Source organism: Mustela lutreola, chromosome 8, assembly GCF_030435805.1.
Source record: "Mustela lutreola isolate mMusLut2 chromosome 8, mMusLut2.pri, whole genome shotgun sequence".
NCBI classification, from domain to species: domain Eukaryota; kingdom Metazoa; phylum Chordata; class Mammalia; order Carnivora; family Mustelidae; genus Mustela; species Mustela lutreola.
Window position 1 is genome coordinate 48,463,299 of NC_081297.1, and position 24,459 is coordinate 48,487,757.

At 47.3% G+C, this 24,459-nt stretch overlaps 1 protein-coding gene and 1 non-coding gene across 8 annotated transcripts in view; both read right to left on the reverse strand.

The window, feature by feature from the left end:
- Positions 1 to 24,459, reverse strand: part of CHD4 (chromodomain helicase DNA binding protein 4) — a 31,062-nt gene that overhangs the window by 4,243 nt on the left and 2,360 nt on the right. For 2 of the 7 annotated variants that reach the window (XM_059184606.1, XM_059184605.1), the window contains exons 3-37: positions 21,935 to 22,056; positions 21,520 to 21,714; positions 21,186 to 21,304; positions 20,822 to 21,063; positions 20,225 to 20,352; positions 19,839 to 19,974; positions 19,507 to 19,685; positions 19,079 to 19,318; positions 17,591 to 17,794; positions 17,265 to 17,470; positions 16,773 to 16,904; positions 16,596 to 16,692; positions 15,340 to 15,531; positions 14,652 to 14,852; positions 14,324 to 14,461; positions 13,717 to 13,838; positions 13,450 to 13,623; positions 12,774 to 12,915; positions 12,553 to 12,684; positions 12,326 to 12,443; positions 10,271 to 10,395; positions 9,700 to 9,937; positions 9,362 to 9,537; positions 5,067 to 5,247; positions 4,896 to 4,982; positions 4,721 to 4,809; positions 4,483 to 4,616; positions 3,814 to 3,958; positions 3,536 to 3,701; positions 3,188 to 3,285; positions 2,950 to 3,079; positions 2,268 to 2,339; positions 1,814 to 1,951; positions 1,226 to 1,334; positions 982 to 1,114 (exon numbers count right to left, since the gene is read on the reverse strand). In XM_059184606.1, the coding sequence (XP_059040589.1) occupies positions 982 to 1,114; positions 1,226 to 1,334; positions 1,814 to 1,951; positions 2,268 to 2,339; positions 2,950 to 3,079; positions 3,188 to 3,285; positions 3,536 to 3,701; positions 3,814 to 3,958; positions 4,483 to 4,616; positions 4,721 to 4,809; positions 4,896 to 4,982; positions 5,067 to 5,247; positions 9,362 to 9,537; positions 9,700 to 9,937; positions 10,271 to 10,395; positions 12,326 to 12,443; positions 12,553 to 12,684; positions 12,774 to 12,915; positions 13,450 to 13,623; positions 13,717 to 13,838; positions 14,324 to 14,461; positions 14,652 to 14,852; positions 15,340 to 15,531; positions 16,596 to 16,692; positions 16,773 to 16,904; positions 17,265 to 17,470; positions 17,591 to 17,794; positions 19,079 to 19,318; positions 19,507 to 19,685; positions 19,839 to 19,974; positions 20,225 to 20,352; positions 20,822 to 21,063; positions 21,186 to 21,304; positions 21,520 to 21,714; positions 21,935 to 22,056 (5,240 nt within the window). Of the gene's footprint in view, positions 1 to 981; positions 1,115 to 1,225; positions 1,335 to 1,813; positions 1,952 to 2,267; positions 2,340 to 2,949; positions 3,080 to 3,187; positions 3,286 to 3,535; positions 3,702 to 3,813; positions 3,959 to 4,482; positions 4,617 to 4,720; positions 4,810 to 4,895; positions 5,248 to 9,361; positions 9,538 to 9,699; positions 9,938 to 10,270; positions 10,396 to 12,325; positions 12,444 to 12,552; positions 12,685 to 12,773; positions 12,916 to 13,449; positions 13,624 to 13,716; positions 13,839 to 14,323; positions 14,462 to 14,651; positions 14,853 to 15,339; positions 15,532 to 16,595; positions 16,693 to 16,772; positions 16,905 to 17,264; positions 17,471 to 17,590; positions 17,795 to 19,078; positions 19,319 to 19,506; positions 19,686 to 19,838; positions 19,975 to 20,224; positions 20,353 to 20,821; positions 21,064 to 21,185; positions 21,305 to 21,519; positions 21,736 to 21,934; positions 22,057 to 24,459 lie in introns of all 7 variants that reach the window. The other 5 variants (XM_059184602.1, XM_059184601.1, XM_059184607.1 and 2 more) reach the window with 4 other exon arrangements.
- Positions 3,371 to 3,510, reverse strand: LOC131840077 (small Cajal body-specific RNA 11). Its single transcript, XR_009357187.1, has one exon. It is a non-coding gene; the product is annotated as a small Cajal body-specific RNA 11 (non-coding RNA).

Below are 24,459 nucleotides of genomic sequence, written 5' to 3' on the forward strand. Positions count from 1 at the left end.
AATACACAGAGTGGCATGCATTTGCTCACACATTTGCCTCTACCTTAAACCAAAAGCTCCCTGACAACAGGCACCATGCTTTCTTTGTCTTTGTATCCTTATGTTACTCACTGCTTGGCACATGATGTACATTTCTTATTCCCCCAGTGACACTCAGCTTAAATCTCACATGTCTTGTCTTCATGGTATCCGACTCTGATGGTCTGCACACAAGCTGCCCTCAACATGCATTTGCTGAATTCCAGACTGAGACTCCCCTCAGTCCTGGGTTTACTAACCCTGGTGATTCTGAGACAGAAGCTGTACCTTTGCATCGCCTCTTTGCATCCACCCAGGGGCTCTCAAACCCAGAAAAAAGTACCACTAGCCCACAACAGCCCTCCCTCTTCAGAGATCGAATTCGATCCCACCTCTGTATCTTTCCTGAACACACTAACCTACAGGGATTCCCCTCACACACCCACTGCATGGCTGCGTCACTTATTAGGTTTCATTTATTTAAGTAGGCTCCATGCCCAGTGTAGGGTTCACACTCACAACCCTGAGATCCACAGTTGCATGCACTACTGAGCCAGCCAGACACCCCTTCACCTGTCTCATTCATTAGGCATGTTCATCTTCCACCCTTAAAGAGCTGGTTAATTTTCAACTTTGTATGTCTTGATTTCTTTTCTTTTTTATATTTATGTATTTATTTTATGTAATGTCTACCCCCAACACGGGGCTCAAACTCATACCCTGAGATCAAGGGTGTCATGCTCTCCAGACTAAGTCAGCCAGGCACCCCTTCATGTCTTGATTTCGAATATTTAAGATACTTGGGAGCAAAGCCTCTCACAGAACACCAAGAGTTAAGTCAAATACGCAGGAGCAGACACTAAACAGCACCTCTGCATGAACAGACTCCCTCCCTCCTCTATAGTCCCTTCTGCACTTCAAAGGCTGTCACTTTAACACCGTATTCCTCCCCATCCTGCTCACCTTGAACCTTCGGGCTAGAAACTTATTCTTGATCTCTAAGAAATTGCCACGATTCATTTCACCCTTGAAAGGTTCATTGAGGATAGCATAGCGTGGGTCATTCTGGATGTCCTGCCACCGGGCATAGCCATGGCTATTGGAAAGTTGTTCAGGAAAAACAAAACAAGCCAGGGAGGAACCTCACACAGTAGTACTGTCAGAGCCCTTCACCAAGAACCTCAGCCCAGACTCAGGCAAAGGATACTTTATGATGCCAGCCAGCAGCCAGTAGTCATGCCGCCGATGCCAGATCTCATAAGTCTTCTTGGTGACAGTGGCTGCCCGCTCCTCATTCTGCCAAAGGGAGTGTAACTCTGAAGAGGAATGTGGGGAAGGTTGGGGAGAAAAAGAAAGGCAATATCTGTAAGAATTCCAAAAGCTATGTATTCCTGTCCCCACAGATGCCATCTTTTCTTTCCCTTTTTTTTTTTAAGATTTTACTTAAACTTTTGACAGACAGAGATCACAAGTAGGCGGAGAGAGGCAGTGGGGGAGGGCGGAGCAAGCTCCCTGCCGAGCAAAGAGCCCAATGTAGGGCTCAAGCTCCCAGGACCCTGAGATCATGACCTGAGCTGAAGGCAGAGGTTTATTAACCCACTGAGCCACCCAGGCGTCCCTCACAGATGCCATCTTAGGAGCACACCTCTGGCTTTCTAACACAGAGACAGGAGAACGTGCAACCAACTTGGCAGCCCCTTCATCTGGGAGATGAGGCTTTGTACCTTGGCTGCAGACTAGAACCCTAATTTCACTTCAGAACCCTCTAACCCCAGTTGGCCCCTCGCTGTCATACCAGTAAAACCACCATCTGCGATGTTGAACATGAAACGCTGTTTAATATTTTTCTTCTGCTTCTCATCATTCAGGTCCTTGGGGGTCTCTCCATTCTGAAGCATCACCTCTTTTTTCTCTTCTTCTTCTTTCTTCTCTTCTACAGATATGCAGGGGGAAAAAAGTCAGCTCCAGGCAGAAGCATAGCACCATGGCCCTTACCCACAGCATTCTACACTTTCAGTATCCAGCCACCTCCACCCTCTCTCCACACAGGTATTTCTCTAACCCAGAAAAAGGCGCCACTGGCCCATAATAATCATACGAAGGGACAGATGGGAGTCTTTTAACTTGGGATAAAATAGCTCTTGGGGTGTGGATGGGGAGAAGTCAGGGGGGTGGTGTCCCAGAGATAAAGTCCTTGCATCTAGTTTTAGAATCCTTTTTAATCACAATCAGCTTCTCCAAAAACCCACCTTTGTCCTCTACCACAATGGGGGTCAGATCTACTGCTGACTTCTCCTCTACCTTCTCCACGTCAGCAACACCTGGAGGGAAGAGATGGCATTGAGAGTGTATAAAGAAGGGTCTGGGGTGCCTGGCTGTCTCAGTAGGTAGAGCGCAAGACTCTCCTATCTCAGGGTTATAAGTCTGAGCCCCAAGATGGGTGTAGAGGTTACTTAAAAATAAAATCTTGGGAAAAAAAAAAAAGAAAGGAAAAAAGAAGAATGTTCTCCTCCATCCCACATCATAGGCAACTGGAACAATCTTAACCCTAAATCTCAATGAAAAATGTCATGAAAGATGTCTTAAGGGATTAAAACCCTCAATTTAAAATCAGGGGTGCGGGGCGCCTGTGTGGCTCAGTGTTAAAGCCTCTGCCTTCGGCTCAAGTCATGATCCCAGGGTCTTGGGATCGAGCCCCGCATCGGGCTCTCTGCTCAGCAGGGAGCCTGCTTCCCTCTCTCTCTGTCTCTGCCTGCCTCTCTACCTACTTGTGACCTCTGTCTGTCAAATAAATAAATAAATCTTAAAAAAAAAAAAATCCGGGGTGCAGGATTCTCCAGTGTATTACTTCCTCCTGACAAGTCCTTAGCCCAGCTAGAAGTCTAGGAGTTTCACAGGGATCTGGATGCAAGAACTTGAAAATGTGGATACCTTTGGGCTCTGTTTCCATCGGTTCCTCTGTTCTCTCCTTCACCTCTGCCTTTTCTACTTTCTCCTCTCCCTCAGGAGGTTCAACAAGGACTTTTTCATCTTCTGAGGCAGGGGCAGGGGGTTGTGTACACTTCAAAGGAAAAAATACAGAAGTTGAGGCAGATAGGCCAGCAACCGAAAGGATGAATGGGCTTACCCATTCATCCTTGGTATGGCATCTAGTCACCCCAGCTCTTACCTCAACAGTGGCCTCTGGGGCTGCAGACTTAACCTCCTTTTCTCCTTCTGCACTCTCTTCTTCTTTGAGGCTATTCTCCTCTATTTTTATCCCATCCTCTGCAGACCAGGAGAAGACAATTAATTGGGAAGAAGGTTCTAAATCAGAGAGAAGGTCATGCCTTCTCAGTTGGTCTCATCTTAAATTGTCCTCTCGTGCCTTTAAGAGCCAGCCCTACTCTTAGGACGGCTCTCCTAAACTGAGAGGGAGACTGCTGTGTGTCCTGCCAGACTCCCCTGTCAGAGCTGAGAACAGGAGAGCAGAAAAAGCACTGGCAAGGACAGAAAAGGACAATACAGGCAGACTTACCAGCAGGTGGGGCAGGTGCAGGGGTATTGGGTTGTGTATCTCCTGGAGTGGAGGGTGTAGGAGTCTTTGGAGAAGGAGACCCTGGCTGGGACATTTTCTTGTTTTCTTCTACTTCAGCAAGTTCAGGCATGCTCCAGCGCCCATTGACATGTTCAAACTCCTGAACCTGTAGCAATGGGACAAGAAGGTGAAGACCCGATTCCAGCTCTGGGCTCCTTTCCTGTTGGCCCTCCAGTTTCCCCTAGGAACTGAACAAGGCAGAGAGGCTCAGGGCTCACCTTCTTTCGAATCAAGGACATGACACCAATCCTAGTAAGGACATGCTGGCGAGACAGGCCTTCTCGGGGGACACCATCAGCAAAGGTCTCAGCCCCATCTGCTCCTGGCTCACATAAATGTCTCATGAAAAGAGATACATAAGCCCTGTAGAAAAGAAGTGAGGAATGAGTTAAACAGCAATCAGGCCAACTCCTAGATGAGATCTTTCCCACTTATCCTAGACAACAACTCTGGCTCCATCTTGACATAAAGCCTGTCATTGCACTGAAGACCGGCTCTCCAGATCCCACAGCATGCCCTAGGTTCCCCTCCAGGGAAGCTACCAGCACAAAGAATCCTATTACTAACAGCTACTTCTGCCAACCTCAACAGAGGAAGCTGCCAATTCCCCTGCAGAGCCTGGACTCATACCATGGATTGACCAGAGATCAAAAGCTCTTGCTTGGGGCGCCTGGGTGGCTCAGTCAGCTAAGCATCTGCCTTCAGCTCAGGTCATGATCCCAGGGTCCTGGGATCGAGTCCTGCGTCAGGCTCCTTGCTCTCTCTCACTCTCTCTCTGTTGTTATCTGTCCCTCTCTCTCTCTCAAATAAATAAAATCTTTAAAAAAAAAGAATAAGAAAGAATAAAAGCTCTTGCTCTACATTATTCATTCCATCTCTCAACTTACTTGAACTCTTTCTCTGATTTGCCTCGCAGATCTCTCACAAGCCACTGGGTGGTAAAAGCATCCTGAGGAGGCATCCCATATCGCATAATTGCATTAAGAAAGGCTTTTCGCTGACGAGCATTAAAACCAAGTACCTGGAGAAAGAAGGAGCGTAGGTGAGAGGGAGCAGGCCTTATTCCATCAAAGACCAAATATCTAGCACTCACCCAACCCCTCCTTAGACTCAAAGGACACTTACTTCAATATTTCCACCAACACGGGCCAACAGAGGAGGCAATGGCTTATCTTTATCATTCCGCAGGCCCTTACGACTGGGCCTGCGGGGAGCTGCAAGAAGAGAAGAATGCATGAGTGACACTGGAAAGAGTGTTAAAGCGATATTTAAAAAGCCAGCAGAAAGGCACAGCTCTCACCTTCTGAACGTTCATCAAAGTCTTCATCACCTTCCTCTGAGGCCACTGAATAATCGGACTGGTTGTCGGACTGGTCGTCCTGCCAATCTGGAGGGAGAGAGGGCAGATGAGCGGGGCCCACTGCTCTAGTGGAACGGCCCATGGGTGGGGGGCGGGGCCGGCCACACACACCTCGGTCCTCCTGGGAGCCATCATTGTAGTTGACCTGTTTACGGATTCTTTTTCCTTTGCCCAGATTTCGGGCTAGATCTTCTTGCTGCTGCTCATAATGGTGCCGCAGCAATTTCTCCCAGTAGTCAGGATCCACACTTTCTTCCTGTTTTATGATTTCTCGTTCTACCTCCTCTTCCTCCTGGGACAGAGGGAGGGCCAGGACTCAGGGCTGCTGAAGTCAGCACCACCAGCTACCCTTGGTCCTCACAGTTCCCATTCTGCTAGCTCCTTTTCAGGACTGAACCCTGAAATACTTAGCGTGCCTGCTTGGACCTAAGAACTTAAAAATAAATTTAGTTGACAGGACATGGCTCCTCATAATTACGTACGGATTAGCAGTCAATGTAACTAAAGAAAAACATGGGATGACGCTGTTATCACAAGAGAAGAATAAAGAGACAGTCTGCTTTCTTCTAACCCCTTTGACACCTATGCAGTTGGGAAATAGAAAAATGTAGAAAAGAGAGGTTAGATAGCAAGGCAGTACAGAAGAGCTTCTGAAATGCTGCAAAATATTTCATAAGACATAAAGTAGAAGGGCCATAAGCTCTTCCGTTCTTCACAACTTCATAAAAGTTTGCCAACTGTGAGCAAAAAAATCCAAATTATACACATATATCCTCTCATATCCCAGTAATGTTTATGTTCCTCTGGAAGTCTTATATTTTTTTTAAACACTTCAGGACCAGTAACTGATTCCAAATCCCTTACATTAGAACTAAACCACTACTAACAACATAAAAGCAGAAACAACCTAAATGTTCATCATTATGGAACAAAATGAATAAATTTCTGGTGGTATGAGTGGCCAAAATGGGTGAAGAGGGTCAAAGGTACAAACTTCCAGTTATAAACAAGTCCTGGGAATGCAACACACAACATGGTGACTACAATTAGTAACACTGTATTGCACATTGGAAAGTTGCTCAAAGTAGATCCTGAAAGTTCTCATGATAAGAAAAAAAATGTGTTAAGTATGCATGGCGACAGATATTGACCAGACTTATCATGGTGATTTCACAATATATACAAATATTGAATCAATCCATTGTATACTTAAAACAGTAATGTTTTCTGTCAATTACACCTCAATTTTAAAAAGTAAGTAAGTTAGGGTACTTCCAAACAAGGATATATTATGCAGCAAGAAAAAAGGGAGAGGAGCCTGGCTGGCTCAGTCAATATAGCATACAACTCTTAAATCTCTAAATTGGCAAGTTTGAGCCCCACAGTGGATGCAGAGATCACGTAAAAAAATATTTAGGGGCACCTGGGTATCTCAGTTAGGTGTCTGCCTTCGGCTTGGGGCCCAATCTCAGGGTCCTGGGATTGGTCTGGGCCCTGCATTGGGCTCCTTGTTCAAAAGGGAGTCTGCTTTTCCCTCTCCCTCTGCAGGTCCCCCTCTGCTTATGCTCTTCCTCTCATTCTCTCTCTCACACTCTCTCTCCCTCAAATAAATAGATAAGTTTTTTTAAAAAATGAAATCTAGATTACCTGGGTGGCTCAGTCGTTAAGCATCTGCCTTTGGCTCAGGTCATCATCCCAGGGTTCTTGGATCGAGCCCCGCAACCAGGTCCCTGCTCAGTGGGAAGCCGGATTCTCCCTCTCCCACTCCCCCTACTTGTGTTCCCTCTCTGTGTCTCTATCAAATAAATAAAATCTAAAAAATTTTTAACAGGGGAGGTCTTTACCAATTTCGACTACATCTCCAAGATTTATTTATTTAAAGATTTTATTTATTTGAGAGAGAGTGCAGGATTGGAGGGAAGTGGCAGAGGGAGAGAGGGGAGAGATAGAGAGAAGCAAACTCCCCACTCAGCAGGTAGCACTGACATGAGGCTCGATCCCAGAACCCTGGGATCATGACCTGAGCCAAAGGCAGATGCCTAACCACAATGACCCACCCAGGGACCCCTTCTTTATTTATTTATTTTTATTTATTTATTTTTTAAAAGATTTTATTTATTATTTATTGGACAAAGATCACAAGTAGGCAGAGAGGCAAGCAGAGAGAGAGGAGGAAGCAGGCTCCCTGCCGAGCAGAGAGCCCGATGCGGGGCTCGATCGCAGGACCCTGGGATCATGACCCGAGCCGAAGGCAGAGGCTTTAACCCACTGAGCCACCCAGGCACCCCCCCTTATTTATTTTTAAAAGATTTTATCTATTTATTGAAAGAGAGTGTGCGGGGGTGGGGTGGGGAGGGCAGAAAGAGAAGGAGGGAGAAACCAAATAGACTCCTCACTGAATGCAGAATCTTGGGGGAAGGGGAGCTGGATCCCATGACCCCAAGATCATGACCTGAGGCAACATCATCAAGAGTCAGATGCTTAACTGACTGAGCCACAAAGACACCCCTAAATCTCTAAGAGTCAGTAAGTGGACAAAAGCAAGGTACAAAATATTATGTATAACAAACTACTTTATGTTTAAAAGGAAAAGGGAGGGGAGCCTGGGTGGCTCAGTCAGTTAAGCACCTAAGCAACCAACTCTTGATTCTGGCTCAGGTCAAGATCTTAGGGTTGTGAGATTGAGCCCCATGTCGGCCTCCATGCTGGGCCTGCTTTGGATTTTCTCTCTCTCCCTCTCCATCTATCCCACTTGTGCTCATGCACTCTCTCTCTCAAAAAAAAAAAAAAAAAAAAAAGGGAAAGGGAAAAAGGTGTTTTTGTGCACACGTGAGCACATGCATGTGCACATATATATGGACAGACATACATGTAATTTGTATGCATAAACTACCGTTAGAAAAATATACAAGGAACAAAACATCAGTGATCTCCAGGGAGCGACCTAGACAGAAAAGAGATTATCTTGTATCTCTTGAATCTTGAAAGTGAATTACTATTTATTCAAAAAATATGATTTAAAGAAGGTAAACAGCAGCTGGAGCCACTTAAGAGAGAGGGCCATTTGTATACCTGAGTAGCTGAGAGCAGAGGTTATCAATGGGAGGACCCCTCCTTCCCAAACATTCAGCATGTGCTGCCCCAGCCAATCACCCCCGTGCAGCCAGCCACCACTCTGACAGAAACACGGAGCACCTCACAGGAGGGCTGCTGGGACTGAATATCCCTTGTCCACAGACCTAGGTCAGAATTTTCAGCCACAGTTATACACAACCAAGGCTGGCAGCATCACCTCCAGAGAAGAACAAAGGTAACAGGTGTATACGAGAAAAATGTAGCAAGGGAGATGGTTTTGAGTGGAAAGGATGAGAAAAAATGGAGAAGACTACCAGAAATCTATGCCATTTCAAAGAACCCTGAGTTGAGTGGTCTAAAGGGGACCAGAAGAAAAAGTAACCTTTTTTTAAAATTTTATACTCTATTTTGTGGGGGAGTAATTACTAAAGAAGCCACACCTTTAGCAGACTTAGGATTCGTTTGTTTGTTTTAAAGATTGTATTTATTTATTTGACAGAGAAACAGCAAAAGAGGAAACACAAGCAGGGGGAGGGGAGAGGGAGAAGCAGGTTCCCTGCCAAGCCAGGAGCCCGATGTGGGGCTCGATCCCAGGACCCTGGAATCATGACCTGAGCCAAGGGCAGATGCTTAACGACTGAGCCACCCATACGCCCCAGGTTTTTTGTTTTTGATAAAAGAGATCCAGAAAAGGAAGAGAAGAAGGGGAAACAATTCTAATGTTTTAAAGAGTATAGGGAAGCAGCTGCTTAGATATGTATCTCATCTCTAGCCTTTTCTCCAAAGAGATCTGAGACAGCAATCAGAAGTTTATGTGTAGGGTTAATAGAATACATAAGCTAAAATAAGATTCTGTGGAAGAACTAATACAGATAAAAGTTTTTTTTTTTTTTTTTTTTTGTTTTTTTTTTTTAAGATTTATTTATTTGACAGAGAGAAATCACAAGTAGACAGAGAGGCAGCCAGAGAGAGAGAGAGAGGGAAGCAGGCTCCCTGCTGAGCAGAGAGCCCGATGCGGGACTCGATCCCAGGATCCTGAGATCATGACCCGAGCCGAAGGCAGCGGCCCAATCCACTGAGCCACCCAGGCGCCCCCAGATAAAAGTTTTGAGTGTGAAATTTGGCTGTGAGTTTCCTGACAGCCATGGTAAAAATGAATATGTGACTGCCCATATGTGATAGTATTTATTTTCAAAGGAAGAGGTATAGTAATTCGACAATGTACTGACTTACGCACACATGTTTTCTTCTTGTCTCAAATACCATCCTGGTCTCAGTAACAACTTGCAGACCAATCACCAAGCACAGCATTGCCTTGGACTCATACTCACCCCCATCTCTTCTTCCCGCACCACGTACTGGGCCACTTTGAACGAGCTTAAATATTCATTCATGCCCTGCAGTTCTGTGTCTTCTGTCTCATCCTGATTACGGTCCAGAAGTCGTTCAATGGCCTTGTCATCATAGTGGATAACACTACTATCTTCTCCCTCTTTGTTGTCTCCTCCTATAAAGAATCAGAGGTCCACACCCTCAGTCACCTTCAGCAGCTGCAGTGGTAAAAACAAATCCCACAGGACCCTAGGTCCATGTCTCTGGACCCTAAGTATAAAATATTTCCTTTCAAGAAGCCAAGCCCCAGACCAAAACAAGTTCCTGACTAGCTCACCTCCATCTGTGGCTTCATCCTTAAATAGCTCCTCAGTGCCAAACTTGAGGATGTCATCAAGCTCCTGTTTGGACATGGATCCAGTCTTGGAGCCCAGCCCAGGCCGAACCACTAGATGCGTCAGCATCATCTTCTTCTTTGCCACCTGCGTGATGCGTTCCTCCACAGACGCACGGGTCACAAACCGATATATCATCACCTTCTTATTCTGCCCAATACGGTGAGCTCTGCTAAAAGCCTGAAGTTGGGCACAAAACAAACTCAGAAATGGAAGAAACTGTATTTTCCGGCTTCTGCTCTTGCCCCGATGTCCACGTAATAAGCTAAATTCAGCACAAGTCAGCTTCCTTTCACATTAACTCTAAAACCCTGCCCCCCTAATCACACCCTCTATCATGTTACCCCAAATAAGACCATAGCTAACCCAAACTCTCTGGCTCACAATAAGGTAAAAGACAAAAAGAATCTATTGTTTCCCCTGAAACAACTAATTCCAGATGGTGGAGCCCTCGTAGAGAACACTTAGGTTACCAGTCAGTTACTATATACGAAAGCTGCTATCTCTGCTCACCTGGATGTCATTATGAGGGTTCCAGTCAGAGTCATAGATAATAACTGTGTCGGCAGTGGCCAGATTGATTCCAAGGCCCCCAGCTCGAGTGGAAAGCAAGAAGCAGAACTGTTGAGCACCAGGTGCTAAGAAAGGAACCAAAACGCCATTAGAAGTTTCTTGAATTCTAATTAATAATTAACGTAGAAAGCATGTCAGAAATACAAAACATCAGGCAAACACCACACAATAGTAATCACTGTAAGCGAGGTCCAGGAATGGATTCCGAAGTCAATGTGCGAGTTTAAGGAGAAATAGTGCATGACCATAGTCTCAAATACCTCCCTCATCCAGTTACGGAATGGGTAAGTCATGGGGGCAAAAGGCACAGCACAGGGAATACAGAGTGATACTGTAATAGCATTGTGATGACAGATGGCAGCTACACTCGTGGGGAGCCTAACTCACAGATGTCCAATCACTACCTTGCACAGCTGATACTAATGTAACACTCTTGTATCAACTATAGTTCTAACTGGAAAAAAAAAAAAGACATTTATCAGTATCAATTCCAATGGGAAGAAAAGTAAGTTTACCATGGAGAAACTAAGCAGGTACCACCTGAAGTGAGTGATCAAGATTAACATCACCAGTAATGGGACATTATCAACATCATGTCCTCCCCCTGATAGGATGCAATGAAAAGAACACAGCATTGCTTTTATGGCATTCTTGCCCAAAATGTCTAATAAGCTCAACCTCCTAGGAGAAAACATCAGACAAACCCAAACTCAAGAGACATTCTATAAAGTAACTAACCAGTGATCCTCACAAGTATCAACTGCATGAGAGCAAAGGAAAGAATGAAGAACTGTCACAGATAGGAAGAGACACAACAACCAAATGCAATGGGGGATCTGGTATTGGATTCTGAAATAGGAAAAGGACATTAGGAGGAAAACTGGTGTTATTCAGTTAAGGTCTACAATTTAGTTACTAGTATGACATCAGTCATCACTTCCTGCTTTTGACAGTTGTACTGTGGTTACGTAAGCTGTTATTGTCAAGTGAAGCAGAGTGAAGAATATATATGAACTCTGTATTGATTTTTGTTACTTTTTTTTTTTTTTTTTAAGATTTTATTTATTTATTTGACAGACAGAGATCACAAGCAGGCAGAGAGGCAGGCAGAGAGAGAGAGAGAGAGAGGAGGGAGCAGGCTCCCATGCTGAGCAGAGAGCCCGATGCGGGACTCGATCCCAGGACCCTGAGATCATGACCCGAGCCGAAGGCAGCGGCCTAACCCACTGAGCCACCCAGGCGCCCCTGATTTTTGTTACTTTTAAGTCCAAAATTATTTTATCCTTTTTAAAGATTTTATTTATTTATTTGACAGACAGATCACAAGTAGGCAGAGAGGCAGACAGAGAGAGAGGAGGAAGCAGGCTCCCTGAGGAGCAGAGAGCCTGATGTCAGGCTTGATCCCAGGACCCTGAGACCATGACCTGAGTCGAAGGCAGAGGCTTTCACCCACTGAGCCACCCAGGTGCCTCTCCAAAATTATTTTAAAATGAAAAACGAAGGGGCACCTGGCTGGCTCAGTTCAAAGAGCGTGCAACTCTTGATCTCGGGGTCCTGAGTTCGAGCCCCACAGTGGGAGTAGAGATTAACAGAAAAATATACTTTCTTTAAAAAAATTAATTAAATTAAAAATAAGAAGGAAGGGGAAGTGGGGGAGGAGTGGCAGCTACAGAGACAGGTCTGCTACGAATTTGCTAACTGAGCTTGGTAAGTCCTGGTCCCTTTCTGGGACTCAAAAACAACAAAGAGGCTTAAATAAAATGCTCTTCATGTGGCAAAAAGAATGAAGACTCCAAAGGGGGAAAAAAAAAATCTGCTAGGAATAGTCCAAAACATTCTTTCAATCAAGGCATTCAAAAGCTTTACTCTTCCATATCACAATTAACAAAAACCCTAAAGAACCATACAGAAAAGCAGACTGACGAGAACAAGTGATCCATGCAAAGACATGAGTGAATGAGAACATGTGAACTGAAACTACTCCCCCGTGTTTACCATTGAAGCGGTCAATGGCCTCTTGCCGCATGTTCCCGGTGATCCCACCATCAATTCGTTCATACTTATAACCTTCATGTTCCAAAAAATCCTCCAACAGGTCCAGCATCTTGGTCATCTGTTAAGGGAGTACATGAAGAGCGAGTCAGGGGACAACTGCTCTCCTCATGTTGCAGTGGGCGGTCAACCACTTTCTCCTCAAGCTCTCGGCCCAGCCCGCACAATACCTGAGAGAAGATGAGAACGCGGTGCCCACCCTCCTTGAGGTTCTTGAGCATCTTCTGTAGCAGCAATAATTTACCAGATGCTCGGATTAGGGCACTGCCATCATACATGCCATTGGGCATTTTAGGGGCTTCCTGAGGGAAGAAGCAAGACAAGAAAAAAGCATTAAGCCCACGGGAGCGCTATCGGCACAGTGAGGGGCTAGAGAGGAGGCAGAGCGTACCATCGCGGCCACAGGGAAGAGGTATGGGTGGTTACAGCACTTCTTCAGATCCATCACCACGTTGAGCAAAGACACCTGGTTGCCACCACCCCGAGCATTGAGTGCTTCAAAATTTCGAGTAAGGATGTACTTATAGTATTTCCTACATGGACAAGGTGGAGAGAGAAGTCAGACTCGAGAGCCTTGACAGGACTCAAACCTAACCTTTATATGACTCCTAACACAGTCCCCAGGTCTGATATCTTCCTTCCAACACATTCCACATTGGGACCTAATGGCTGGCAACCTAACAGGCACCACTACTGGCACTATCACGTTAAATAAGGCATTTAACTAAGTTAAGCACTATGGCATCAGGTAAGATCTTGCTTGCTCCCAACACCAGATGCCCGGAGGCAGAGTACAAGGAGGAATCACAAACACTGCAGGGGTGCCTGGCTGGCTCAGTTGTTAAGCCTGTCTGCCTTCAGAGTCCTTGGATCGAGCCCCGCATTGGACTCTCGGCTCAGCAGGAAGTCTGCTTCTCCCTCTCCCATTCCCCATGCTTGTGTTCCCTCTCCTGCTGTCAAATAAATAAATAAAATCTTAAAAAAGAAAAAAAAAACATTCTGCAGACTAGTAGGTGTCTAGCTACTTTAACAAAACGGAGTCAATGCTTCTGTCCCTTCTGACTCACTTCTGCATAGGGCTCAGCTCCACACGCACAATCAATTCTGTCTTAGATGGCATATTCTTGAACACATCAGCTTTGAGCCGCCGCAACATATGAGGGCCCAGCATGTCATGCAGTTTTTTAATCTGGTCCTCCTTGGCAATGTCGGCAAACTCCTCCAAGAAGCCTTCCAAATTGCTTCAGAAAGAGAAAGGAAAATGGTAATAGGAAATGGGCAACAAGAAGAATTAGAAGCAGAATTATCAGCTGATTACAGAGAAACGCACTTACTGGAACCTCTCGGGGGTTAGAAAGTTGAGCAGATGAAACAATTCTTCCAGATTGTTTTGTAACGGAGTCCCGGTCAGCAACAGCTTGTGTTGGAGTGAGTAACCATTTAACACCCGGAAGAACTGGAGAAGCAGATGGAGAAGGTGAATTCCAATAAAAGCGGGCTCTGGGAGATCTCTGCAAACCTGAGCTGTTTCGCTGCCCAGTGGTTAAGCCCCCACACAGCTTTCATCTTTATCTCCCTCTATTTTTTTTTAAGATTTATGTATTTATTTATCTATTCATTTGTTTATTTGACAGACAGAGAGACCGAGACAGAGGGAACACAAACAGTGGGAGAGGGAGAGGCAGGCTTCCCGCAGAGCAGGGAGCCTGAGGCAGGGCTGGATCCCAGGACCCTGGGATCATGACCTGAGCCAAAGGCAGACGCCTAACTACTGAGCCCCCCAGGCACCCCTCCATCTCCCTTCTAAAGGCTGGCCACCAAGGAGAATCACCAATTGAGAAGGGAAAAAGGCATCTGATCCTTCTGCCTCTCCCAGGCCCTCCCCTTCCAGAGCAAGTGGTGTAGAAAGCTCAAGCCGGAGGCCTCGACTTTCCCACTCACCTTGGACTGGTTGTTCTTGAGCCGGTGTGCCTCATCCACAATCAGGCAGGCCCAGTCAATGGAGCCCAAGATGGCCATGTCGATGGTTATCAGCTCATAGGACGTCAGCAGCACGTGGAACTTCACAGATGCCTCTTTCTGCACAAGAAGACGACTTGGTCACTAATGTTTGCCCCCGCTAGTGCAGGCTAACCCAAGGGACTTATGGGGTTTTCCCTCCTCCCAGCTGTTCTCCTCCTGGCTCGCCCCAGCGATGGGAGTCCAAAGGAAGCAGACTAAGTCCGCAGCAACAACTCCCTCTAGAGTGGTCTCCCACCCACTGAGATACCTTCATGCGAGAGGCTTTCTTGCCACCACGAATGGCGTTGTCTTCAAAGGAGAACTCATTCTCTCGGATGATGGCACGGCTGTCTTTGTCACCCACGTAGGTCACCACATACATATCTGGAGCCCACATTTCAAACTCCCGCTCCCAGTTGATGATTGTAGAAAGAGGGGCACTCACTAGGAAGGGGCCTTTGGAATGGCCCTTGGAGAAAGAAGTAGCAGGGTAAGTACTGAGGGCCCCAACACACTACCAGCCTGGCACCCATCTCTACCACTGCCGCTAAGGCCAGCTGAGGACTGGCATGTGTGCTGCTGCTCCTACCCTCACTTCTGTTCATGTATGAAAACACTTTGCCTGCTCCTTCCCACGACACACCCACCTTTACACAGAGTCTAAAACCCGACCCCTTCCTGCATGTCCTTCTGTGCTAATTCCACTCACAACTCTGCTTATCTCAACCGGTATTTGTTCCCCCAAGCCTGAAGCTCTATGCATCCACCACTGATTCTACCCAGGGCTCTATCCCCTCAATCTATCTCTGTGTACATGTGTCTATCTTACTGTCACTCAATGTGTTCAAGTTCTCAGATCAATTTTTCTTTCCTTTTTCTCTCTCTTAAGGAGTGTGAAAAACCCACAAACATGAAATACCCACCCACAAAACAATGAACCACTCCAGCTTTCCTACCTCCTTATAGAGAGAATAAAGGAAGACTGCTGTCTGGACAGTCTTCCCAAGGCCCATCTCATCAGCCAAGATAGTATCGGTGCCTTGAGCCCAGGAGAAGCGCAACCAGTTCAAGCCCTCCATCTGATAGGGGTGCAGGGTTCCACCAGTAGCGTCCAGATACTCTGGCTGCCGCTCATACTTCACTGTCGGCTGAAGGATGAAACAAAGTAAGTCAAGAGCTGCCAAGGCGCTCTCTTCCTTTCTTAAGATAGCGGATGCTTGCTCCTCACACATCCTCATCAGATCCTCAAGAGCCATAAGGAATTGTGGGGAAACAGATCTTCAACGGCTACTGGTAACTCTGATTTAGGATCCTCTAGGAAGCAGGGCAACTAACCCATCAGAAAGACTGAGATTTTGGGCCTACAGATCTCTGCTAAAAGACCACGTCATAGCCTCCCTGACAAGATAATAATTCTGTTGATCAAGATGCACCAGGTCAATAATCCTATGCTCCCCCTAAAGAGTCAGCTTTTTGTTTTTTAAAGATTTCATTTATTTATTTAACAGAGAGACAGAAAGAGCCAGAAACCACAAGTGGGGGGGAAATGCAGAGGGAGGAGGAGAAGCAGACTCCCCTGCTGAGCAGGGAACCTGATGCGGAACTGGATCCCAGGTCCCTGGGATCATGACCCTGAGCCAAAGACAGACACTTAACTGACTGAGGTACCCCCACACCCCTGGAGTTATTTTTTAACCTTAAAAGTCTTTGTGTTATATAGCACAAATAAACCCCAGAAGAAATGAGCCATGAATTAAGAGTCAAAAGATGGGCCACCTGGGTGGCCTTAATCATTGAGCATCTGCCTTCTGCTCGAGTCTCGGTCCTAGGGTCCTGGGATCAAGCCCTGCATCAGGCTCCATGATCAGTGAGGAACCTGCTTCTCCCTCTCCCTCTCCCCCTGCTTGTGTCCCCTCTCTCTCACTGCCTGTCAAATAAATAAATCTTAAAAAAAAAATGTGTAAGACCCAGGTTCCAATACAAGTTTCATAAAAGCTTAGTTACATAATGCATCCCTAGGTAACACTTTCTCAATCATAGAAAATACCACTGCCTATGTTTTCATTTTTCTGATAATGTAGAGAAGAAGGGAAGCTTCTAGCTCTGAAGTTACCGCTGGCAGGGCATCACCAGGAGTACCAGCCGTAGACTGGAATACACAAGACGTATTGTCCCACCCAACAAACCATCCCCTCCCTCTTCTCCAACTCACATCCACTGTAGGAGTTTCAGGAGGCCTCTCCAACTTCCTCAGCTTCACCTTCTTGAGCTTCTTGCCTGGTCGTCCTTCCTCACCCCTCATTAACTCCCTGAAAGAAGACAGACATCACACAGATGCCCAGGTCCTTCTCAGTAAGAATCAACTCCCCACCTCAGCAAAGCCGCCCACCTGTGGTTCCAGTAGCTCTGCTTGAACAGATCATAGTCCTGTATCTCCACATCCTCACTCTCCCAGGATGCCTGATCGTAGGGCAAGTCCCGCCACTTGATCAAGTAGTGGACATGGCCCTTCTTGTCCACACTGCAAGGTCAAGGAGAAAAAAACTCTCAGAGCCAGAAGACGACACCTCACTCTCAAAAAGTGCCAATAACAGATGTTCCAAACTAGACTTCTAGGAAGGCCAGATGCCACATGTATTCAGAGTCTCTCTACCACAGTAGTCTTTGGACCTAAAACTACATCTCATCTATAGCCTTCTCCTGTGGCTCAAATAGCAGGATTCAGTCAGTTTATAATAATACATTGACATGTCTCTTCCAAGTTTAAATCACCAGTGACATCCATTTGCTTACTCCCTTCGGCAACAGTCTCCCAATGGCTATGCTGCCTACCTCCAGTTCACCCAAGACCACCATCAGTCTGACCCTGTTCCACTGGTACCTGTGGTTGAGAATTCGGTGGATCATCATCCACTCAGGTTTTATGCCATAGCGATAGAAACGTTCCTCCATCTCTGCAAATTTAGGGTCTTTGTTCTTACGCTTCCGGCTCTTCTCTTCATCACCACCAAAGTCCCCGGAAGGTGGTTCGTCCATATCATTCTTCCGCTGATAGTTTCGGAACATCACTTGACAATGCAGCTCCAACTGCAAACAGAAAGAGACATCAGCCACCATGGAGTGGCATCCGCTCCTTCTAGCCACAAGGCTGTTTCTCATGACCCTCTTCACTGCAGTCCCCAGATTTCCAGCCTATCCCAGGTTTACCTGCAGTTCAGACACCCAGGAGCAGTGCCAGTAAGACATGCCTTGCCATTTCACAAAGAACTGCCGCTCTGGCCTCCCCTCCAGGGGCTTGGGAGAGGGAGTATTGGGATCAGCATCTGGAGGTCGAGGCACTGGTGTGGGAGATGGTGGCTGCCCCCATTTCCAGATTAGAATCTTCTGAACTTTGCCCTTAAGCGCTGGACACTGAGAGAAAAAGAGAATGCAACATCAAATCATTACCAAGGAGAATAAACAGCCCATAGCCTCAGCCTTATCAAAGGATTATTAAAATCTTATTTCAAGAGGTGCCTGGGTAGCTTAGTCAGCTGGGAGTCCTACTCTTGGGTGCAGCTCAGATCATAAACTTGGGGTCATGGGATCAAGCCCCCGCTGGGGCTCAGCGTGGAGTCTGCTTGAGATCCTCTCCCTCTCCGCATCCACCCACACTGCTTATGCTCTCTTCCTCTCCCTCTCTCTAAAATAAATAAATAATTCTTGAATCCTCTTTTTAAGAAGAACCATTTTATGTAAAGAATAATAGAATTCCATCTCTGCTTCTGGACTTCATCCAGAATTTGAGTGATACTATGACTCCTATGGGGTTTTTTTTTGGGGGGGGAGGTTGGTTTTTTTGTTTTGTTTTTAAAGATTTTATTTATTCATTTGACAGATAGAGATCACAAGTAGGCAGAGAGAGGAGGAAGCAGGGTCCCCGCCCAGCAGAGAGCCCGAGATGTGAGGCTTGATCCCAGGACCCCGGGATCACGACCTGAGTCGAAGGCAGAGGCTTTAACCCACTGAGCCACCCAGGCGCCCCTATCATTCCTGTGTTTAACAGAGCCAATAGCGAGACTTCAACAATAACCCAGAACAAGATAAGCAGAGAAAACCCCCAGATGTAGGGCACCAGAATTCCTCTCATAAGCAACTGAAAAGCAATTAAGTAATCCTATTAACCATTCTAAAATACCAAGACCCCAAAGCTGGGTGCCAAGACAGAATGGATGGTCTAGGCTGGAGAAACACGGCTTTAAGAAGACCCCTTAAAAGAGCTGGCAAAGGGCGCGTGGGTGGCTCAGTTGGGTTAAGCAACTGCCTTCAGCTCAGGTCATGATCCTGGAGTCCCGGGATTGAGTCCTACATCGGACTCTCTGCTCAGCAGGGAGTCTGCTTCTCCTGCTGACCTCTCTCCTCTCATGTTCTCTCTCTCAAATAAATAAATAAAATCTTAAAAAAAAAAAAAAGAAAGAAAAATAGAGAGGACAAAGCATCAACTCCTCTGTTCAAAGCTAATCCTGCATTTTCCCAGACAAAGCTATCCCCAGACTACATGAGAAAGGAAAACAATCTGTCTCAGGGCTAAAAGATAGAGTTCTCCAGTGACCTCTCCTACACCTCAGCCCCCCAAAGCCTACACATTAAAAAAGTATACCCTTCTGCTAGACTACACTACCCATACCTCCCACCTTGGCTAGCATCGTCACTCACCGTACAACGGGGACAGAGCCATTCACCATTAGGAATCTCTGGAAGTGGGGGGTTCAGGCAGTGGATGTGGTAGGATGAAGGACAGGTGTCACAGCAGAGCAGCTCCCCACCATCTTTACAGACACGACAGAATTCCATATGGTGGTCATCCTCCTCTTCAGGGTCTCCTCCAACCTCTTCCAGGATCTCCTCACCCTCTGAATTGTCTTCTTTAGCCTCCCACTGGATGCCTTCCTTCTCCTGCAGTAAAGGACCACAGAGTCAGATTATTACCTCCCCCCCCACCCACCCAAATTGGAACCACACCCATCATTTCTTTGAATGCTTTCTGAAGTCCACACCAATAGCACCACCCAGGCCCAAAGGATCTCTGTCACCCCACCCTTCCTCTTGAGGGTTCCAGAGGGCCACAATGGCCAGGTACTCACGCAATGTGGACAGCTCCACTTGCCCTCGGGAGCCTTCTCCATATCCGGATCCAGGCAGACCATGTGGTAGGCTCGGGGACAGGTATCACACAGGATGATCTCACCGCCTTGCTGGCACACCTCGCAATAGTCCTGGTGGTCTGTCTCATAACCATCCACAGCAGTCACCTCCTCCTCGCCTGGGCAAGGAAGAGGGAAAGCCCAGTTATTGGAAAAAAACTACCTCCCCCCACCCCCTCTAAAATAAACCCAACCCCGATCTCCTTAGGGAGATTCTTCCCCAGTCATCCCCACCCCACCCCATCACACACAGACCCAAAAAAGAAACACACCTTTCTTTTTCTTTTTAGTGGTTCGGAGTTTCTTGCGGCTGCGGCTACTGCGGCTGGTAGAACCATCAGAAACGGAATAGCTATTGATGCTGGCATCATCGAAGTCAGACTCCACATCTAAGTCATCATCCTCACTCTGGCAGAATGAAATGAAAGAAGGTTAGAGGTTAAAGCCAAGGGGAAGGAGAATTTACTAGAGAAGAGATCACTCTTACTGGGGGTACTAGAATCCCAGCAAGGACGGTCAAGTAAGAAGCCTAGTCATTGTGTTCTGGGGCAAAGAGTCCCCACTCTTACTTGCCTACTGTGAAGGCCAGACCCAGACATAGAGTAACACTGCACCAGATAGGGCACCCTCACCAAAACAGGATGGGCTGGGCTCTCACCGAGGATCTCTTACGCTTAGAACCAAAACCTCCCAGCTTGATTTTCAGAGGAGCTACTTTCTTAGGTTTAGGCTTCTTGGCATCAGGTATACGAGGGCTGCCCTTGGGCTTCCTCCGAGCATTGGGACCTAAAGTCAGAGAACACACTTAAGATCAGGTAATCCAAACACGTGACAAGATAGCCGATGGAAAAGATTAATAAAATATTCTCTTCCTGGGCACCTGGGTGGCTCCGTCGGTTAAAGCCTCTGCCTTCGGCTCAGGTCATGATCTCAGGGTCCTGAGATCGAGCCCCGCCTCGGGCTCTCTGCTCAGCAGGGAGCCTGCTTCCCCACTCCTCTCTCTCTACCTGCCTCTCTGCCTGCTTGTGATCTCTATCTGTCAAATAAATAAATAAAATCTTAAAAAAAAAAAAAAATTATCTTCCTTAGCACATTTCCCCATGTCCAACTTCCCAAAATTTCCCTCCTAAATCCAAGATTCATTTCTACCTCACACTCCTCTATCTTTAGGCTGACAGAACAGCGTCCACATGCTGCTTCAGTCTTCAGTATCCCATGCCCACACCATCCCCCCTCACAGTGGGTCTCATTTCACCTTTGCCCTCCTTGGTCTTGGCCTTGCGGATCGGCACCTCCACAGGCGGAGGAGGTGGTGCAACTTCAGTGGCCGTCACCATGCTCTCCACCACAGCCACTGCTGCCGCTGCTGCTGCCGCCACAGAAGCCCCGGAACTGCCTTTGAAGGGATTGTTGGTGCTGAACTCACGCCACTTTGCACCCAAAACCATCATCATCTTGGAGACAGCAATCTTGGGGTTTTTGGCAGCAATGAGGGGTCTGGTGGAGAAATGGACAAGAACAAAGAGGAAAATCTTTGAGAATAAATGAGACAGAGAGAGAAGCGAATAGAGATTATTCAGGCACTCTCCTCCCCAGCGCCCAAGACCCCCACTATTTACCGGACAAACTGGCTGAAGGCCTTGTAGTTGGTGAGGGTGCGATAATCCTCCTCTGAGAACACATGGTCAATGTCTTCCATGCCCCAGTCTTCCAGAAGCTGAGCAGATGATTTAGGCTCCTGCAGAGAGAGCAAGGTCAAGGACCTGATACCTAGTGTCCATACTTGCTAAAGGGAATCTGAGCTGAGATGAAGGCCTGCAAGACCAGGGGAGGAGAGCGGAGAGAAAATCATTACAACCGGAGAGAGAGAACACTCTAAGGGGCAGTGTATCTGGGAGACAGAGGACAGGAAGCCAACTGCAAACACACAGGAGAGGACAGAGGTCCAGGCACCTTTGAATCATCATCATCGTCATCCTCCTCCTCCTCTTCCTTCCGCTTGGATTTGCTCTTCTTTTCTTTCTTAGGTCCAAGCTTCTTCTTTTTCTTCTTGCCAGGGGTATAGTCGCTGCCCTCACTGTCTGAGCGCAGAGCCACCTCTTCCTCCTCCTCCACAAACTCCGGCCCCTCCCCAGAGCTGTCCCCCAGCTGCCGGCATAAGAGCATACGCTGGAGCAGGGAAGGGGGAGAGGGAGACAGACACACACATGCTACACACATGCTGACCTCAGGACAGCCCTGAGGCTCATCCCCAGGACCTGGCCCACCACTGGAGAAGAAGAAACAAATGTCCCCCCACGCCCTTCAACCATTCTCATCAGAGCTTCTCCCTTCTTATTATTCCCCAAACATCCAGTCACCCACTCACCTCCTTTTTTTGGCGCTTGCTCTTAGGGATTTTAGGGTCCCGAGGTTTCTTAGGCTTTTTCTTCTTCTTGAGCTTTGGAGTCTCTGCTTCCGACAAATCCTCTTCTGGGTCCTCTTCGTTTTCTACATATATTTGGCAGAGAGAGGCAGGTAGAGAAAAGATCAATAGCAAAAGGTTAGAGCCTAATCCAAAGGCTTTAGACTTTATTTCCCCACCTCTTGTCCCAGATTCCACTGAAGAGAACTGCTATACTCACCACAGAAGGAAGCTGATACTCAGGACAAAAACAGACAAAGAGAGAGCTGTATATACTCGAAATAGGCCTGTCAGGCCAAACCAGGCCCACCTCGGGCAGCTGTCCAGACCCCTGCCTCCTTTCCCTCATCCCTCACTGGAGTCCTCTATATGTTCACCAGTGCAGCTGAAGCAAGGTGCTTAGAATAAACCAAATAAGAGAAATAGGTCTAGCCCTCTTCTAACTTTCCACCAAATATCCTACAAACCAGGGGATGAAAATGAAAGGTCCTCCCCATAAGGCAAAAATGACAGAATACATCTTAACCACATTCCCAGAAGAGTATCACTCCAGGGGTCCCAGAAACCACACCCTTCACTACCCACTTTGGGTCATCACTGCTTAAAACCACCAGAATCCTCAAGCCAGAGGTTCAGTTGTCAGCTCAGTATCATACCCACTCCCAAACATAATTTCCTTTCCCCATCTCCAGCTCCACAGTTCCTCCCCAGCTTCTCCTGGGTCAGTAGCCTCTTCTCCCCAGGGGCCCAAATCAGCCCAGCTGTCACCATCTCCTCCACACCCCCCCCAATCCTCCTCCCATCTGGCTCCACCTCCTCCCCTGGCTGGGAGCACACACAAAGCCTGGGGTAATACTGAGAGCTCCTGGGCAGGGATAGGTGGGAAGGGGCACAGAGGGGGAGGAGAAGACCAGGATGCAGCTTCCTTTGTAACTTAACACACATTCACACCACCTCCCTCCTCCCTCCTCTCTCTCCTTCTTCCTAAGCCACCCCCGCCCAGGGAGGGGGGGAGTGGAGAAGGGAGTGGAGAGAAGGAGGGAGTGCCTCACCCACTGAGGAGAGGGAAAATGGCTCCTGACCGCAGAAGCCAGCCCAGGGCACCCAGCTGCCAACATAGGACAGGAAGTAGCAGGGGAGGGGGTGGGGTTCGGAAAGGTAGCCGAGGAAAGACTACCCTGACAAAGACTTCCCAAATTACTACCTGGCCCCAGGTCCACATGCCACTTCTCCTAACACCTATTCTGGGATAACACAGTTCTGGAGAGGCCACTCTAATGTCCTAGGCAAGGAAACCCAAGACAAACGTGAAGGGTAATACAAGAGGGACTAGGCTACTCCCCTCAATCATAGTTATTTTTCCAATCATCAGAGCTAAGATTTAACAAAGGCTCAGTGAAGCTATGGTCAGAGCATACAACCTTCTCAAATTTCTGATATCCAAAAGATTTACCTTGAGGAATGGGAGCCCACAAGAAGTCTCTATAACTCAGGTTCCTCCTCACCACCTATCTCCCCAAGAGTCCAAGCCATAAACCCTAAACCACCTCTCACGGATGACAAATAGCCACCTATCCAAGGTGATGTCTTCACCAAGAAAAAAGGAGCAGCACCTGGACAGTGCTGGACAACATTATGCTTCCTTCAATCTTACACACATGCTCTTTGGCCCGGACCCCCAGAACTGGCCCTAAAATGCTTCTGGCTCCGCCCTTCCTGAGCAAAGCAGATACTAGGGAACATGAGACATTAAGCTTGACAAAGCACCATCAGCCTCCCCCCACTCAGCCCAGGATCAGGCCAGGCATAAGAAAGCCCCTCCCATTCCCTTGGGAATGGAACACCAGCCTGGATCTCACCAGAAAGAACCATTTTCTTAAGGCTTCTCCCCAGCAATCCCCATGTCATCCCCCTCACTAATCAGTTCCATCTCTCCGTTCCTCGTCTTCCTCACTTCCATAAAAACTGGATACAAGGACAAACTCATGCAGGTGAAGGGGACACCCATCCTCATAAGACCCCCAAACTTCTCAGACAGATAATGTGCTGAGACAACATGCGGCAAAGTGGCTGAGACATAAAAGATTTGGGAAAGGGGCAGGAATGGGGCGTGGCAAGTGGAAAAACTGGGTCACGCTACAGCTTGGGGCAGAGTTCACCCTGGGAGCCTGCACAGCTCCCAATCAACTGGGGGGGGGGGGGTGCAGCCCCAGACCAAAAAGCCAATGGGAAGCCAAGATGAGGAACCAGCATTGGCTGGATAGCACTACTACTTCTCTGGCCCCTCACAGAAAGGATCAGATCATATTACCTATACCACCACCCAACCCCCACCTTGGGCAACAGCACCGAAATTTGCCACCTTGGCCTACATGGTGATGAGACTAAGTCTAAGTTTCTTATCCCAACAGCTTAAGATTCAGTAACAAGACCCCTCTCGTAAGTGCCCTCAGTTTCAAATGAAGACTTCCAACTTAGAAGACGCCAAA